At 39.0% G+C, this 17,160-nt stretch overlaps 1 protein-coding gene across 2 annotated transcripts in view; it reads right to left on the bottom strand.

The window, feature by feature from the left end:
• Positions 1–17,160, bottom strand: part of NRG2 (neuregulin 2) — a 221,745-nt gene that overhangs the window by 56,112 nt on the left and 148,473 nt on the right. For both annotated transcript variants that reach the window (XM_081951371.1, XM_081951372.1), the window contains 2 exons: positions 11,224–11,342; positions 5,412–5,532 (listed from right to left, as the gene is read on the bottom strand). In XM_081951371.1, the coding sequence (XP_081807497.1) occupies positions 5,412–5,532; positions 11,224–11,342 (240 nt within the window). The remainder of the gene's footprint in view (positions 1–5,411; positions 5,533–11,223; positions 11,343–17,160) is intronic.

Here is a 17,160-nt window from a genome sequence, read left to right as displayed (position 1 = left end):
ACAGTATTTTAGTGAATAGTTAACTGAATAAATTGGACGGGATCTTAAAACTACCCATTATTCTCCACTTTTGAAGACCTGGAAGAATCATCTTGAAAATTAGACTGAATAAAAAAGTAGATGATGCTACCGGTAGTTCAAAAATCAGCACAGGGTGACTGTTCACTTGACAGACATAATAATCAATTATTTTGTGATCTTGAAGAACCATCATAATGAATTCAGAAACATGCTTCTTCCCCATTTATTCTCAATAGCTAACTTTTTTAAAACTTAAATTATAGGTTAGCATGTTTGCTCACATCTGTTTCTTATCTTTCTTTCCTTTGTGTTTCTTCTTTTTCCTCCAACACAATCCCAATTTTTACTACAGCGAACATTTCTGGGGCAAAAACCTCAATCTCTTTTTCTTTCTTTCCTTTTTTTTAGTAAAGTATGAATGTTTCCCTCTGTTTCTGGCATAGTCTTGTATAACAATCGGCTGACATTATTAGAACATGTTGAATTTGTATCAATGAGATAAATATGAAGCAATTTGCTAAAAAGGAGGAAATGCCAGAAATATAATTGTCGAATATCTGATATTATATCAAACACAAAATAATTCTAATAGTCCTAGAGGTGACATTTAAGTTGTATTTTAATAAAGAAAGTAAAAGGAAATTCTAGAAACCAAAAGACTAGGATGGGAGAGAAAAGGAAACATATATTGACAAAGGAAATGTGTGTTTCCTTAATAAAACAAACACAAAAATCTAGGGGAAGATTTCAAGGTTCTTGAAGTAGCTAGTTACAGAAAGTAGTTCACAATTCTGGAAGTGTTTGTATAAATCTACCCCAGTTCACACAGTACATAGGTATGCAATTCTACATTAAAAATTAAATTTTTTCATGAAAATGTCTTCTTTGGAGGCAATGTTCAAATCCACTTAAAATGTCCTTTTTTATAGAAATTCCATGACAGTGGGAATATATATAGAAACATTTCACTACTCTAATATTTTTAAGGATTTAAGTATATTAACTTAATATGTTAAGTATATAAATAATATATTCTTTCTTTGGAGGTACTTTCAAAAGAAAATACATCAAAAGAAAGCTCATTGACAACTTCGTTTGAGTATCTATTGCTTCCTTTTCTTTTTACTCTAAGACATTCTCTGCTGACCTATGATATGGAACCAAAGCAAATTGTCAGAGACAAAGCTACCCATAAGCCACAATGCATGTTCCATGTCAATCAAATTTTGCTCTGAATTTCAGAGATGGATAATGAGAGCTATATTGATTCCTTTGGCAGGCTCCAGAATCAAAACAAAACAGTTAATTGAATAGATAATGGAACACATTTGCTTTATTGAACCAACCAAGTTTTATATCTTTCATAAATTTCATTGAAAGGAATGAATAAAATAATATTATTTTAAAAAAATATACAAAATATTATATTTGTGTTCCAAATGTCCTTTCTTCGTTGTGGTAGGAGGTTAGAAATTCAGATTACTAGCTTTCTTTATGGAAGAGAATGCTGGAATTTTTCATAACAACATTTTATTATAAATATGCAAGTGAACAGAAAAACAATTTCTCTCAAAAACAACCTCAGACTCAACAAAATAGATGCACACCTTCTGCTGCTCTAAAATCCTATAAATCCCCTACTGGCATAAAGTAATACATTTATAATACAACTACGGTATAAAAGTAGAGAAGTCGAGGAAAATGAAATGAAATGTGTACACCAAAAATAGGATCAAGTATTCTTTGACCCAATTCTATCAATTAAAATAAATTAGTATTGTTAATAATGAATTATAAACACTCAGCAAATTACTTTCAAGAATGTCTTCACACTTCCATTAAGCTTTTTCATATTTCCACATATAACCTGCTTCCAGGATCAATTTGGAAAGCATTTCAGGGACATGATTCTATTCCAGTACAGAGTGAGTGACAAAACAACTCAAATTCTATGGAGCTTCCTAAAGGAAATAGCATGTATGTAACAACTGGGTAAATTAATGATATCATCAGATTATGAGAAGAAATTCAGTCTAAAATTGCAGGAGTCAATCAGTTTTCTGCAAAAAGTCCAGCAGATCAAAAAGGATGAGGAGTTACTTGAAAATCATGAAAGCTGAACATCAAGTTTACCTGCTGTAAGAGTCTACCAAATTAGTGGTTCTGGTAAGTGAGGATAATAGCTTTTGAAAAAATATTCTGGAAAAATAGTTCTGTTTAGTTCTATTCCATTTCTTCTCACTAGCTAATCCTCCTATGACATCATTTCATATAATGTTGATCTTTAATTTATTTAAACTTTATTTTAATATTTAATATTTTAATGTTTTGTACTTGTTTTTACAATTTTGTAAGCTGCCCAGTGAGATCTGTCATGGATCAATTATATGTCCTATCTAATTATAAATCATATACCGTGTTTCCCCGAAAATACAACCTGTCCTGAAACTAAAGCCTTGCCACATTTTTCGCTTGGTCAAAAATATAAGCCCACCCCCGAAAACAAGCCCTCTGGACAATCCCCCCTCTCCGGCCAGGCAGAGCACCACTTGCCGACCTAGCGGTATTCCGAAGGCGCCAAGCCACAGGAATGAGGTGGGGGCAAAGGTGCTTGCGTTGCTTGGTGTTTTCGGGGTACCGCTAGGTCGGTCAGTGGTGCTGTGCTCCGCTGAAGAGGGGGGGTTGCTGGGCAGCTGCTCTCTTGCGAGCAGGCTCCCGAAGAGCCGGGCACAGCCTCAGGGTCGAATGGCTGTGTTGCGCTGTCTCAGCAGCAACGCAGCAGCCATGAGGTGACCAAGCTTACGAGCAGCTGCCCAGCAACCCCCCTTTCCAGCCGGGTACAGTGCCGCTGACAGACTTAGCAGTACCCGGAAGGCACCAAGCAACGCGAGCACCTGTTCGCCGCCCTCCGCCTCCCGCAGCTCGATGCTTTGGAATGCCCCTAGGTGAGTGAATGGGGCTCTGCATGGCTGGAGAGGGGAGTTGCGCAGCGGCTTTTCCGCTCCCCGCTTGCACGAAGGGCATACGCTCTATGGTTGTACGATCTGCAGCCCACAACCATAGAGTGTACTTCCAGAGCGGCATCCATCCTCCATGCTTTGGGAAAAAAACCCAAGTGGCGGATGGCACCAGCAGCGGAGATGCCCTTTGCGCGAGCGGGGAGCGGAAAAGCCGCTGCGCAACTCCCCTCTCAGGGAAACACGGTAGTAAAGTGATGATTTCTCAGTATTACACTCAAAGTTAATGATCAATTGAGGAGAAGAACAATAACTATGGCATCAGTCAAACATATCAATCAGGAGTGACCACATAATATTACATATTTTTTAAAATGCATTCTTCAATGATTACATTTAAATGTAATTAAGAGGCTATCTGTCCTCTACTTGTGGCTCAATTAGATCTTTGCCTTGATTCTTTTTATTTAATTCCTTTGAACTGAATTAATTTCATGTCATAATGCCATATCAGAACTTTATAGGCTCCTCAGAAAGCATTTAGAATCCTTTAGAATGCTTGTTAATTATCTTCAAACCTTTCAAAGCATTCTTCATATTCCTATGGTCTTCTACATTTTTGGGCAGGACATTGTTATCAAACAATTTTGAAACCTGTTCTTGGTTAATATTTTGCATCTCTCATTTTAGAGTATTTGAGTAAATTTTTAATATCATAATTTCTTTTATCAACGTATATCAAATATTCTCTCCACTTACTTTAAACTGTATCAAGCCCATCTTCTCCCATATAGAAACATCATTAAAAAAAGATTTAATATGAGATCACATTCAAGAAACCTTTAAAAACTGGTTGACCATAGAAAGTCATTTCTTAATTTGCACTGTGACTGTTAGCATTTCAAAGAAGCATAAGAACTAACCAATTTACTAATCTTGCCATTAAAAAGTTGTTGAAAATATTAATTTTGTAAATAACATTAGCTTTGAGGCAGATTTGCAATAATTGGACACATCAACTAATTGTGAGGGATAAGAAAATAAAAAGAAGTAAAACTGGACATCTTGACAAAATGATATAATGAGGCAGAGAAAAAACAATTTGAAAGTGTATGGCAAGGTTGCAGAAAAGAATTTCCATTCATTGGATTAATAAATAATTTAAATATCAATCTTTGTCTTATTCTAACTCAATTTAAAGAAAGTGAAAGAGGATAGCATTATCTTTTACAATGGTCTGATCCAAAATGCACTGTGAGTTTAGCAATAATCTTAGTAAAAGAGGCATATAAGATTGTTGGGGGCAATATGCTGACTCTGTAAACCACTTAGAGAGGGCTGTAAAGCACTGTGAAGTGGTATATAATTCTGCTATTACTATCAACCAGAAAACAAATATCCTGATAAATGACCAGCCAGAAAAATACAACCTCCAAATGATTCACTATGCAACTTTATTCAAACCCACTTGGAAATAAATTTTGGGTTCTGCCCCTAGAAACACTTACAGAGGATCTCAGCATCACTCTCCATAGATTTTTACTTGACCATCTCTCTAGAAAACAAGCTAGGAACACCAGCCATAACTGTTGTTTAAACCCTCAGCAACAGAAAGTTGCAACAAAGTGTTTCCTGAATCCTATTTTTAAACTTACTTTTCAAATACTTATCTTAAGCCTCAAGAAATGGCAGCTTTCAGTTACTGCCTTTAGTTACTGTTTTCAATTACATTAGATGCATTTCTAAGCAGAAATTTAAAGACAAAGGTGTTTCATTCTTTTCCCTATAAAACCTGGAATTATTATGTTTCTTATTTTTCCATCGTTTTATTTCATAACTCCTAATGTTAATTATAGATAAATAAAAGAAGAAATAAAAGAAACCAATGTCTTTTGCTGATATCTTTGTTATGCTATTGTGCTATTTGGATTATGACAGTGACTGGGCAACCAAATTTGGACTGCAAAAATATACATTGCCAAAGGATGGCAGAAAAGAGTGAGGACTTTCTGTACAGTATTTCTCTGCTTCCATCTATTTCCCATTCAAATTTTACTGTCTATAAATTTGGGCTGAACTATGGAGTGGGATTAGTCTATGAATAAGAAGTTTTTTTGTTAGAAAGATGATGCTATTGCAGGTAGCTATGTTGTAGAGGAAAGGGAAACATCCTTGAGTTGGAGAAAGAACCTGGAGATGAGGGAGAAAGTGGGGCATTGTTTTTAATGATCCAGAACAAAAAAACTTTCTATAGCACTGATCTAAACTGAAAGTAATGGAAACAGTAGCCATGTCATTACAACCAGCATCTCCTCTTAACTAATTTTATCACCAAATACCCACGAATACAACATTGTCCTTTTGCATATAACGTTTATTCTATTGAACTGCAAAAATACCTTTGAATTGGAGAAAAGAAACATTTTCTCTTACCTACATGATAGCTGATTTATGCCTTCAATATAATAGCACACTCCACCATTCACACAATAGGATTTCACTGTTTCATTGCATTGTCTAGTATGTCCAGGCCCAGAAGGCAGAGTTGTTGTTACTGTGAAGAAAAGGATATGTGCTACATCATTATTTTGCCTTTTGATTTTTTAAGTATGCTACATTTCATTTATTTACTTCTATTAATAAGGAATTTACATTTGTGCTTCAACAATTTTAGGCCATCTTACAAGGACTGCAAAATGTGTAATAAATTATACAATACAAATGGAAACAAATAAAAATCCAGTGTTTTCTTTAAAAAATCAGCTAGATAAAATTGGATTGAAAATCTGAAATATCTTTGGTACTGACATATTACCCATATAATCAAGGCACTATTTCAAGACACAGTCTTCCCCCCCCCCCCCCCAAGAAGAATTCAGAGGTGGACTATGGCCTACAACAACATTTGAAGGGCACAGGAATGCTTTAACCTTGAGAAAATATGATATAATTCCAATGATGTTATAAATACAAGTAATGCCTGTTCTCTATCAACGATGGAGGCAATGACATATCCAAATACTATAGATTTCAGCAAAATATTAAGCTATGCAGAACTCTTACATGAAAAAGGAGAACTAAAATCAGTACACGATCTGAAAACACAAGGAATAAATATGGAATGGTGGCCCTATTTACAAATTAAAACAAGATTTAAAAAAGATCGGGAACGGAATACACGAGAAACAAATGGAATTAGATTAAATTTTATTAGGAATGGGAAGAAAAATGATTACCAAATTATATAATTTTCTTTTAAGATATAAAATGGAGGAAGAGATGGTAAAGGAGACAATGATTAGCTGGGGAAGAAATTTTGGGCATAATATAGTTAGAAAAATGGGATAAATTATGGGGAAAAAATTATAAATTTACAATGGCAGTAGCTTACAAAGAAAACCTCTTACAAAGAAAACCTCTATAAAATGTTTTATAGATGGCATTTGCCGCCAGCGAGATTGGCCAAAATGTACCCAAATTTATCCCCCAAATGTTGGAGTTGTAGCCACAAGTCTGGAACATTCTACCATATGTGGTGGACGCACCCCATCACAAGGAAATACTGGTGCAAAATTCGGAAATGGTTAGAAGAAATTACAGAGCAAAAAATAGAAATGAAACCAGAAGCATTCTTATTAGGACTATTAGACCAAAAAATGGATAAACAATTTCAATACACAATATTACACATACTCACTGCAGCTAAGATTGCTTTCGCACAAAACTGGAAAAAAATCAATACATCCGCAGACGAAACAATAATTAGAAAAGTACTCGAATGTGCAGAGATTGACAAAATGACAATAGAACTAAAAGAAAGAGAAGAATCGGATTTCTATAAAATATGGAATAGAATTTATAAGTGGCTAGAAAACCGAAGCCAAAAGAGAAAATAGAGAATGTAAATATAATGGTGATTTAAATAATTAATATTATTATAAGTGTTAGTAGTACTGTTATTATGTTATTGGTCAAGGTAAAATAGGAATGCAATACAAAATGGAGAACTATGAAGGCTAAACATGAAAGCCGATGCTGAAGGCTGTATAATTACTTTATATTGTTATGTATGTTTTGCTTTTTGTGTTTTTCTTTCTGTTTTTAAAGATTAAAATGTTAATAAAAACTATACACACACACACACACACACAGAGAGAGGGAGGGAGGGAGGGAGGGAGGGAGGGAGGGAGGGAGAGACCGTATATTTCGGAGTATAACAAGCACTTTTTTTCCTCAAAAAAGAAGCTGAAAATCTGGGTGCATCTTATACACTGAATACAGCATTTTTTCCCTCCCAAAGCCCTGCCCCTTCACCAAAATAGCCGTGCATACCCTTATGGAGGCTTTCAGAGAGCTCCTGTGGGCTGGGGAGCGCAGAGATGAGTGAAAAATGGGCTGTTTTTTGCTTGTTTTTGGCCGTCCTGCCCCCCAGGAGCACTCTGCAAGCCCCCCCAAGGCTATTCATGCCTTTTTTGGGGGAAAATGGGCCTGTTTTTGCGAAAAACGGGCTGTTTTAGGGAGGTTTGCAGAGTGTAAAAAAATTTTTTTCCTTTCAGAAAGCTCTTTAACTGATTGATGAGAATTACATTGATAAAGTGCTGTGCCAGCAGAAACAAAGTCTTAGGTGCCACAGATTGTCAGCAATTTTCTTCTCCAGCACATGGATAAATACACCTGGAAACATCTACCTACCTACTCTCTCTCCCTACCTACTCTCTCTCTCTCTCTCTCTCTCTCTCTCTCTCTCTCTATCTATCTATCTATCTATCTATCTATCTATCTACTTATCTATCTCTATCTACCTACATATCTACCTACTCTCTCTCTCTCTCTCTCCCTACTTATCTACTGTATTTCTCTCTCTCTATTTCTCTCTATATATACCTCTACCTATCAATCTACCTACTCTCTCTCTCCCCCACCTCTCTACTGTATTTCTCTATCTCTCTCTATTTCTCTCTCTATCCCCCTACCTACCTACCCATTATCTCTCTCCCTAACTACCTACTGTATTTCTCTATCTCTCTATCTCTCTCTATTTCTCTCTCTCTATCCCTTTATCTACCTTCCTACTTAACTACTATCTCTCTCTCCCTACCTACCTACTATATTTCTCTCTCTTTGTCTCCCTCTCTACCCCTCCATCTACCTACCTATTTAAAAAATTTTTGCCTCCGGTGCAAAAAATACTCCGAAAAATACAGTATGTATGTATGTATGTATGTATGTATGTATGCATGTATGCATGCATGCGTGTATACCTCCCGCCTACCAGACATCTGGAAACCAGCCTTGGTAAACAAATGAGCCCCACCCACCACCCAATCATGATACAACCACACGACCAATCATTCCACTTACTGAAACAAAGCCAGCACTCCACACCCACTCACCAAAATTTATAGAAAGATGGCAGCTCCGATCACATTTTAAGCCCAAAACCCAGCCTAAAGATGGCGAGTGAGACCTCACTGAAACGTTGCCAAGACAATCTCAATTTTACACGGGAAAAGAACCGAATACAAGACCAATATATACATACATACATACATACATACATACATACATACATACATACATACATACACACACACACACACACACATATGTGTGTATATATATATATAAATATGTGTGTGTGTGTGTGTGTGTATTTGTGTTACAACCCCTGGTATGCCCAAATATGGGAGGGAGCTCACTACTCCCTCTTTCTGTCATTCGGCTCATCACAAAAGACCATCCAGGCAGAAAACCATATTTTTATTTTTAATGTTGCCTTTTTATATTTATGTTGCATTTGTGCTGATAAATAAATAAAGGGAGACTAGTATAGATCCATTTCAAGCTATTTAGCTCTCATCAGCTAGCCATACCCTTACTGGGATTCGAACCAGGGCTGTATTACATATTAGGCAGTTATATTAGCCACTAAGCCACAGGCTCTCCTCCTTATCAGCTGAGCCAGGGAAATAGGTATGTATTTGTGTCTCCCTTTATTTATTTATCAGCACAAATACAACATATATACAATCCTACACGGGAAAAGACCCGAATACAACAAAACCAGCATACCTACACCCATGAAAATCTACGAAAACACACACACACACACATGTGTGTGTGTGTGTGTGTGTGTGCTGATAAATAAATAAAGGAAGACTAATACAACACAAATATAAAAAGGCAACATTAAAAATAAAAATATGGTTTTCTGCCTGGATGGTTTTCTGTAATGAGCCGAAGGACAGAAAGAGGGAGTAGTGAGCTTCCTCCCATATTTGGGCATACCAGGGGTTGTAACACAAATACACATATATATGTATATCCTCAGGCTGGTGTCTTTCGTTTAAAGCGTGGCCGGAGCTGCCGTCTTTCTATAAATCTTGGGGGGGGGGAGTGTGCTGCTTTTGTTTCAGTAAGTGGATTGATTGGATGTGTGGCTGTATCATGATTGGTAGACTGGTGCTGATTGGTGCTGGCTGTGGGTCCATTGTTGTTTTGTGTTGTAACGGCCTGGGTGGTGGGTGGGACTCGTTTGTTTACCAGGGCTGGTTTCCAGATGTCTGGTAGGCGGGAGGTATCGTCACATTTATTCATGTTGTGGGGGTGTTTCTCTATTTCGATAGCTTCCATAATTATTCTCTTGTTGAAGTGTTCAGTTTTGGAGATTAACCTGGTTCCTTCAAAATTAATTGCATGTCCTGTAGCTTTTTTTCTTACTGTGTTCTTGTGTTCTGCGATGCGCGCATTTATTCTCCTGCTTGTTTGTCCTATGTATGTTGCAGGGCAGATTTTGCATGGCATTTCATAGACTCCTTGGTTTTCTAGCTGGATTTGTGTTTGTGGAGAATTTTGCTGATTTTATCTGTGGTGCCTTTGATGTAAGGGAGAAGGGCGATGCCATTGTCCTGTTCTGTGTCTCGGTTTTTGGGGGGAGTCTCCCTTTGGATTAGGTTGGTAATTGTTTTTCTTTGGAATCCATTGGAGATTAATACGTTTGTGACAGTGTGTAATTCAGTTTTCAGGTGGTCTTTATCGGCTAGACATTGGGTTCTGGAGATGAGGGTCTTGGCTACAGAGTTAAGGGGGGGTGCAGGGGGGTGATGGGATTGTGCGTTTAGGTAGCGGCTGGTGTGTGTTTTTTTCCGGTAGATGGTGTGTCCTAGGGAGCCATTGGGTTTTTTGTAGATTAGGACGTTCAGAAAGGTAAGTTGGTTGTTTGCTTCTATTTCCATCTCGCCGAAACATTGCCAAGACAATTTCAATCTTACACGGGAAAAGACCCTAATATAACAAGACCAGCATACCTACACCCATGAAAATCTACGAAAACAAATATATATATTTGTTCAGCACAGCAGAATCCTAAGGAATGTTAAAGAATGTTAGGAGAAAAAAAATGCCCCTAGCCCTCCTCTCTCACCTGGCCTGAGATGGTAAGGGGGATGGTGGGGGATGGAGAAGTGGCTGGGCCTGATTCTCTGGTGCCTTACTCTTGTGGAGCTTCTTCCAGGCCTTGTTGGTGCTGGGCATGCCTCAGTTGCTTGGGAAGATGCGCAACCTGCTCTCTGCAGAGGCACTGGATGCTGGCCTTGCTAACACGAGGGCTGGTGGGTGGGAATGGGATCCAGGAGGAGAGTACATCGGAAAAGGGGATGGGCCAGCAGTGCCCATCCATAGCTTTAAGAGGTTTAGGGCAGTGGGAAAAGGGAGCTGTCCCTGCCGAACCTTGCATGCCTAACCTGATCGTGAGTTTCCCCGAGTGACTGAAGCATGCATGCCCAGCTGCATCAACAAAGGCTGGAAGTAGCTGCCTGCCATTTCCTGTTGAAAAATCATTTTAAAAACCTGACAGTCAGGCAGCAAGACCCAGCAAGAGATGAGATGCCGGAGAATCAGACCCGTCCGCTTCTCTCCACTGCAGTGCTTCCCAGGCGTGGCTTACAGCTCCGAGCCCAAAGCGGCGGGAGGCAAGGGCTGCCTTGAGAGCAAATGTACCATGACGAAGGTGGGGGCGCATGCGGGGGCAGGGCATATGCGGGGGCAGGGTGCATGCATGGCGGCCACACACGCATTCCATTTTGGGGTTTCGGGCACACACGCACGTATTCGGGTGCACACATGCTTTGGGCACTCAGTCCAGGAAAGGTTAGCCATCACTGTTATATGTGGTTCTTCTTCTACAATCAATTATAAAAGCCAGTTGAAATTAAATATATTATTTTGATTCAATATTATAACTTACCACCTCTGACTATGAGACTGCCTGTGGCAATGTCTGTTCCCAGAACATTCTCTGCTTCACAACCGTATTCTCCTGCATCTTCAACTTTCACCTTACTGAACTGAAGTCTAGATATTTTCCTGGGGAAAAAAGAAAGGCTTGGTTATTATATTACTTTAATAATGACATTAGGTGGAATTAACAATTACCTTAAATAGCCTTTTACAAACTTAAATATGTTCTCTAGTGAAGATTCTTTTAGGAAAATTATAAGGTTTTACTACAAAGAGAAAGGGTTATAACAAGTAATAACAGTGCTTGTTAATGATTTGGAAATGACCATCAGAAACAGACGATGGGGAGAAGTAACAGAGACAACTTTTCTATAAAAGTCAGGAAGTTAATCCACATGTTTTTTAATTCCAATATCTAATGATGATTTATTGGCAACAAATGTCAGTGACTGAATATAAGTTTCTCCGGTATTTCAATACCACCCTCACAAGATTTTAATGGTCAAAGGAGTGTAGTCTGGTCACAAGGATCATTGGAATTTGGAAACACATCTGCTAGCCACAATATCCTACATTCCCCCTTTCAAACAAGGTATGCTAGGAAGCACCCAAAATGGTGGTTGTGGTGGTGGGGTACATTGCTTTGAGTGGGAGATATCTTCTTTTCCATCCACCATCCACCATCACCAGTCCTGAAGATTATAGGAACTGTACATGTTGCAACTCAAGAAAAGTAAGCTTATGTTGTATCATCCACCTCTTAGGCCTACTATATTTAGGCTATGCAATCTGCACAATCACTAGCAGAAATAGAGAAGTTGGTCTCTATGTAGCTTTATTATCCTACTCTATATTTAAGATTCATATTGAAGGTCTGTATAGATAGCCCTTGTTTACTGAAATTTGGTGGGATGAAACCCATGACTGGAACATACTGCTAGAAGAATAAAAATTGTACAGAAGTAACAGAATGATCTCAAAAAGGGGAGAAGGAATTGCATTACATGTAAATAATTGTGTACATCAACAGAAATGCACATTACAAGAGATGAAAGCCTTCTTGAAAACATTTGGGTAAATATCGGAGGAAAAATAAATGGCATTACCATTGGAGTGTACTGCAGACCACCCAACTAAGTGGAGGAAATAAATGAACTCTTTGCCAATCAGTTAGCCAGTGTGCAGGAAACACACCACTGTAGAAATGAGGGACTTTAACTACTATGACAGCAACTGGGAAACAAATTCTGCAGCGAGAGGGAAATCAAATAGGCTCTGATATGGCCAGCTGAGAACTTTGTTTCCCAAAAGGTGGAGATGAGAACTAGAGGATCAGCTCTAATGGACTTAATCCTAACTAATAGGGACGAAATAATTGAGGGAGTGGAAGTTATGGGGGGAGAGTTATCATGCCATATTAGAATTCACCGTAATGTAGGCAGAGGCAACTGAACAAAATTTAACTAGCGTTTTAGACTTTAAGAGAGCTTGACTTCAACAAACTAAGAGAAGGATTAGGAAGTATTCCATGATGGAAAACCTCGAGGGAAAAACACTTTAGGACACATGGGAAAATCTGAAAAATGAAATACTAAAGGTCCAAACAAAAACAGTACCAAAGAAAAAGAAAAGGTACCAGACAAGACTAGCATAGTGCACACAGAGCTTTCTGACAAACTTTTTTTAAAAAAGAATTTTATTGTTTTTTTAGCATTTATGGGGAAAGGTAAAAAGGTACATAGAAAATTTTGGCAGCTCCTGTGCTAGAGGAATAAATCCCTCCAAATCTCACAATGTTTACAATGTTAAAAACAATGTATAAAAGATAAGCATAAACACAGTCTTGTTTTACATTATATCAGCCATGTGTTCAATCATCTCTTTCTTTGTCACTTTCTACTTTATCAACAATTACCATAATATTTCAAATACATTTACTCCTAAGAAACATTGTGTGTTCTAGCATATGCTGAATTAATCCTGTAAACCAGATCCATATCCCACCACAACTGTTCTTTGTTTCTCTTAATATATTCTGCTAAAATTGTACTCATAATATCCTTAACATCTTCATTTTCTGTCTCTGGTAGGTTCTGGAATCTGAGAAAAAAGGACATTCTTTCAAGTTCTATTTTTGCCATAAAATTTTCCAATTCTAAATTTCCCTTCTGGACTGCCTTAACCTCCTCCCCCAATCCAGCTGCCCCTTCCTCCAACACCCCAATTCTTTGTTTATTTTCTGTTATATGATGTTGTACACCTCTGAGTTCATCTTTGAGATCTGTCGCCTCTTTTTTCACCTCATTTTGACCCCTCATAATTTCCTGAAACATTTGGTTAACAGACAGTTCTTTTGAGCTTTCTCCAGTCCCTTCTTGTTGTAACAATGAAGTAATTTTCGTCTGCTGCATACTTGGACTGGATGTGGCAGAAGCTGGAGCGGAGAATGACTTGCCCATTGGTTGTTTTTTGGGCCCCATTTATCTGCGTTCAGGGGTAATAAGTCTTTTGCAAAAAAATGGTGTTAGGGGAACACGCAGCTGTGCCGGTCCAAGACGGCAGGCAAATCCAAAAGAAGAAAGTCAGTTCTCCTTCACAGTTCCAAGGCACAAGGGTACGCCACAAAGAGGAAAAGGTAAATAGTCAAAATTAATCAGGAAGTCCATGTAACAGGAGAGATCGAGAACTCCTTCAGAGAGGGTATTAAAACAATTGCCAGAGGATTTTTTTTTCAAAGGTAGTTTCAAAAGGCAGGCTTCATTTATAAATACAAAGATGGAGATGGAGGGGTGCCATCTTGGCTCCTCATTTCGCAGGGAAAAGAACAAGGAGTTCCATAAAGTTTTTTCCTTTTAAGAAAACAGCTCAGGAATCACCTCTTGCAGTTGTGATATCAATCATTCTCAGATAGTTAGTACAAGTGGCAAGTCAGCCTTTATTGTCTCTCCATTCCGATATAGAGAGAGATAGTTCAAATGCCACTTTGTCTGAGGGGGGGGGGGTAAAGAGAAAGAAACACCCCCCTCTAATCTTCCAGTTTCAAATGGATTGAACAAAAACTTACAATAGTCTGCTGCTTATCTGTTAACGATGATCAAGGAGGTTAGGGTGGATCTCTCCCCGCCGGCACTTCAGCCACTCTTTTTTCGCTTAATTCTTTCCTCCCGGAGCCCATTCAGCAAAAGGGCAGACAGCCGGCAGCTCTTTCATGCCCCCCCTCCGCTCCCTGGTTCCTGGGGTGAGGCTGAAAACACCCCCGCCGACTGCCACCGAGTCTGGGGGATTCCAGCAAGCCGCCCTATGGCAGAAGACCCCTCCAGGGCCCCCTGTGCTCCTGAAAGGAGCCCACCGGGAAGATGAGCAGTGGACAACACGTCAGTCACCTACAGGAACTGGAAATGATCTCAAATTTCTCAAATTTTAAAGTGCACAAATTGCTTATTTTTACAATTTGACAAGCCAAAACTACTGACAGTAACATCTAAAATCTTTCTTCCTGAATGTGAAGCTCAAATGGATGTATTGCATCTCTCTTGCTAAATTGATGAGTGTGCACCCTCTTGTTCAGTCTTCAGAAATTCTAGAAATTGCACCACTGAGAAACTAAGTGTGTTTCTCCTACGCACTGTTTAATGTAAAAAGAAATTAAAACGACAAATAAGCGTTCAGGTTTACACGCCACCTCCACCCCAATTTCTTGCAATCTTATACATTTGAAAACACCATCCCAGAAATCTTGGGGCTTCAATTCTAAATTTCCCTTCTGGACTGCCTTAACCTCCTCCCCCAATCCAGCTGCCCCTTCCTCCAACACCCCAATTCTTTGTTTATTTTCTGTTATATGATGTTGTACACCTCTGAGTTCATCTTTGAGATCTGTCGCCTCTTTTTTCACCTCATTTTGACCCCTCATAATTTCCTGAAACATTTGGTTAACAGATAGTTCTTTTGAGCTCTCTCCAGTCCCTTCTTGTTGTAACAATGACGTAATTTTCATCTGCTGCATGTTTGGACTGGATGTGACAGAAACAGGAGCCGAGAGTGACTTGCCCATTGGTGGTATTTTGGGCCCCATTTAAATGAGTTCAGGGATGATAAGTCTTTTACAAAGAGAATGGCGTCAGTGGAGTGCGCAGCTGTGCCAGTCCAAATCAAAATTAATCAGGAAGACCACGTAACAGGAGAGGTCCAGAGCACCTTCAGAGGGGGTATTAAAACAATACCAGATATTTTTTTTTCAAAGGTAGTTTCAAAAGGCAGGCTTCATTTATAAGTACAAAAACGAAGACGGAGGGGCACCATCTTGGCTCCTCCTTTCGCAGGTAGAACAACAAGGATTTCCATAAAGTTTTTTTCCTTTTAAGAAAACAGCTCAGCAATCCCCTCTTGCAGCTGTGATATTGATCTTTCTCACACAGTTAGTACAAGTGGCAAGTCAGCCTTTATTCTCTCTCCATTCCGATATAGAGAGAGATAGTTCAAATGCCACTTTCTCCGAGGGGGGGGTAAAGAAAGAGAAACACCCCCCTCTAATCTTCCAGTTTCAAATAGATTGAACAGAAACTTACAATAGTCTGCTGCTTATCCGTTAACGATGATTAAGGAGATTTGGACGGATCTCCCCCCACTGGCATTCCAGCCGCTCTTCCTTTGATTAACTCCTTCCTCCCGGAGCCCATTCGGCAAAAGGGCAGACAGCTGGCAGCTGTTTCATGCCTCCCCTCTGCTCCCCGGCTCCTGGGGTGAGGCTGGAAACACCCCCGCCAGCTGTCGCCAAATCTGGGGGGTTCCAGCAAGCCGCCCTGCGGCAGGAGACCCCTCCAGGGCCCCCTGTGCTCCTGAAAGGAGCCCACCGGGAAGATGAGCAGTGGACAACACGTCAGTCACCTACAGGAACTGGAAATGATCTCCAGCTTTCTGACAAACTGAGGGACAAGGACAAGTATAAAAAATGGAAAAAAGGGGCATATTAACTAAAACAGAATACCAACAATAGAATCAGCAAGGCTCAGAATGAATTAAAATATGCAACAAATGCTCAAAAATAACCCCCCCCCCAAAGATTCTTTCAATATGTAAAGAACAAGAAAAAACTCAAGGAAATGAACACTCCACTAATGGGAGATTATGGCAAGATGATGATGAGCAAAAGAAAGAAAGTGGAGTTGGAGAAGGAATTAAAAGTTGTTTAATTCCTTCTTTACATCTGTGTTTATGCAAAAAGAAAAAAAATAGCTGAACTCTTCAAAAGTAGCACAGTGGGAGATAGAACAGGATGCATGTCAAAATAGGTAAAAAATTGATTTAAAAACACCTATCCACTTGACAACATCAAATCACCAGAACCAGATGGTTTATATCCCAGGGTACTGAAAAAGCTTGTGGATATGATCTTGGAACCCATGAACAAAATCTTTCATAGCTCCTAGAACATGGGGGAATTGCCAGAGGACTGGGAAAATGCTGGTGTGGTTCCAATCTTCAAGAACAGATAAAAAGTGGATCCAGGAAACTACAGACCAATCTTGACATCAATACTTGAGGAAATCCTGGAAAAGATAATCAAGCAGCAATTTGTGAATGTTTAGAAATGAACAAATGAGTTCATTAAAACCAGATCATGCCAGACAAACCTCATTTCCTTCTTTGATAAAGTAACTAAATTACTTGATCTGGAAATACTGGGGATATAGTTTACTAGGACTTCAGTAAAGCATTTGACAAAGTAGACCACAGCCTACTAATTGATAAGGTAGACCAATGTGGGATAGATAGTACCATCACCAGATGGATTCACAATTGGCTGACCAACTACACTCTATGTGAACTACATCTTCATGGAGGGAAATATGCAGTGGGATACCTCAAGATTCCGTCTTAGCCCAGTGCTTTTCAAAATTTCATAAATGACCTATTTGAGAGAATAGAAGGGGAACTCATCAAA

This window comes from Natrix helvetica, assembly GCF_964273705.1.
Source record: "Natrix helvetica genome assembly, chromosome: 4".
Taxonomy (NCBI): Eukaryota; Metazoa; Chordata; class Lepidosauria; order Squamata; family Natricidae; genus Natrix; species Natrix helvetica.
Note: the sequence above shows the minus strand (reverse complement) of the source record. Positions and strands in the feature narration are given on the sequence as shown.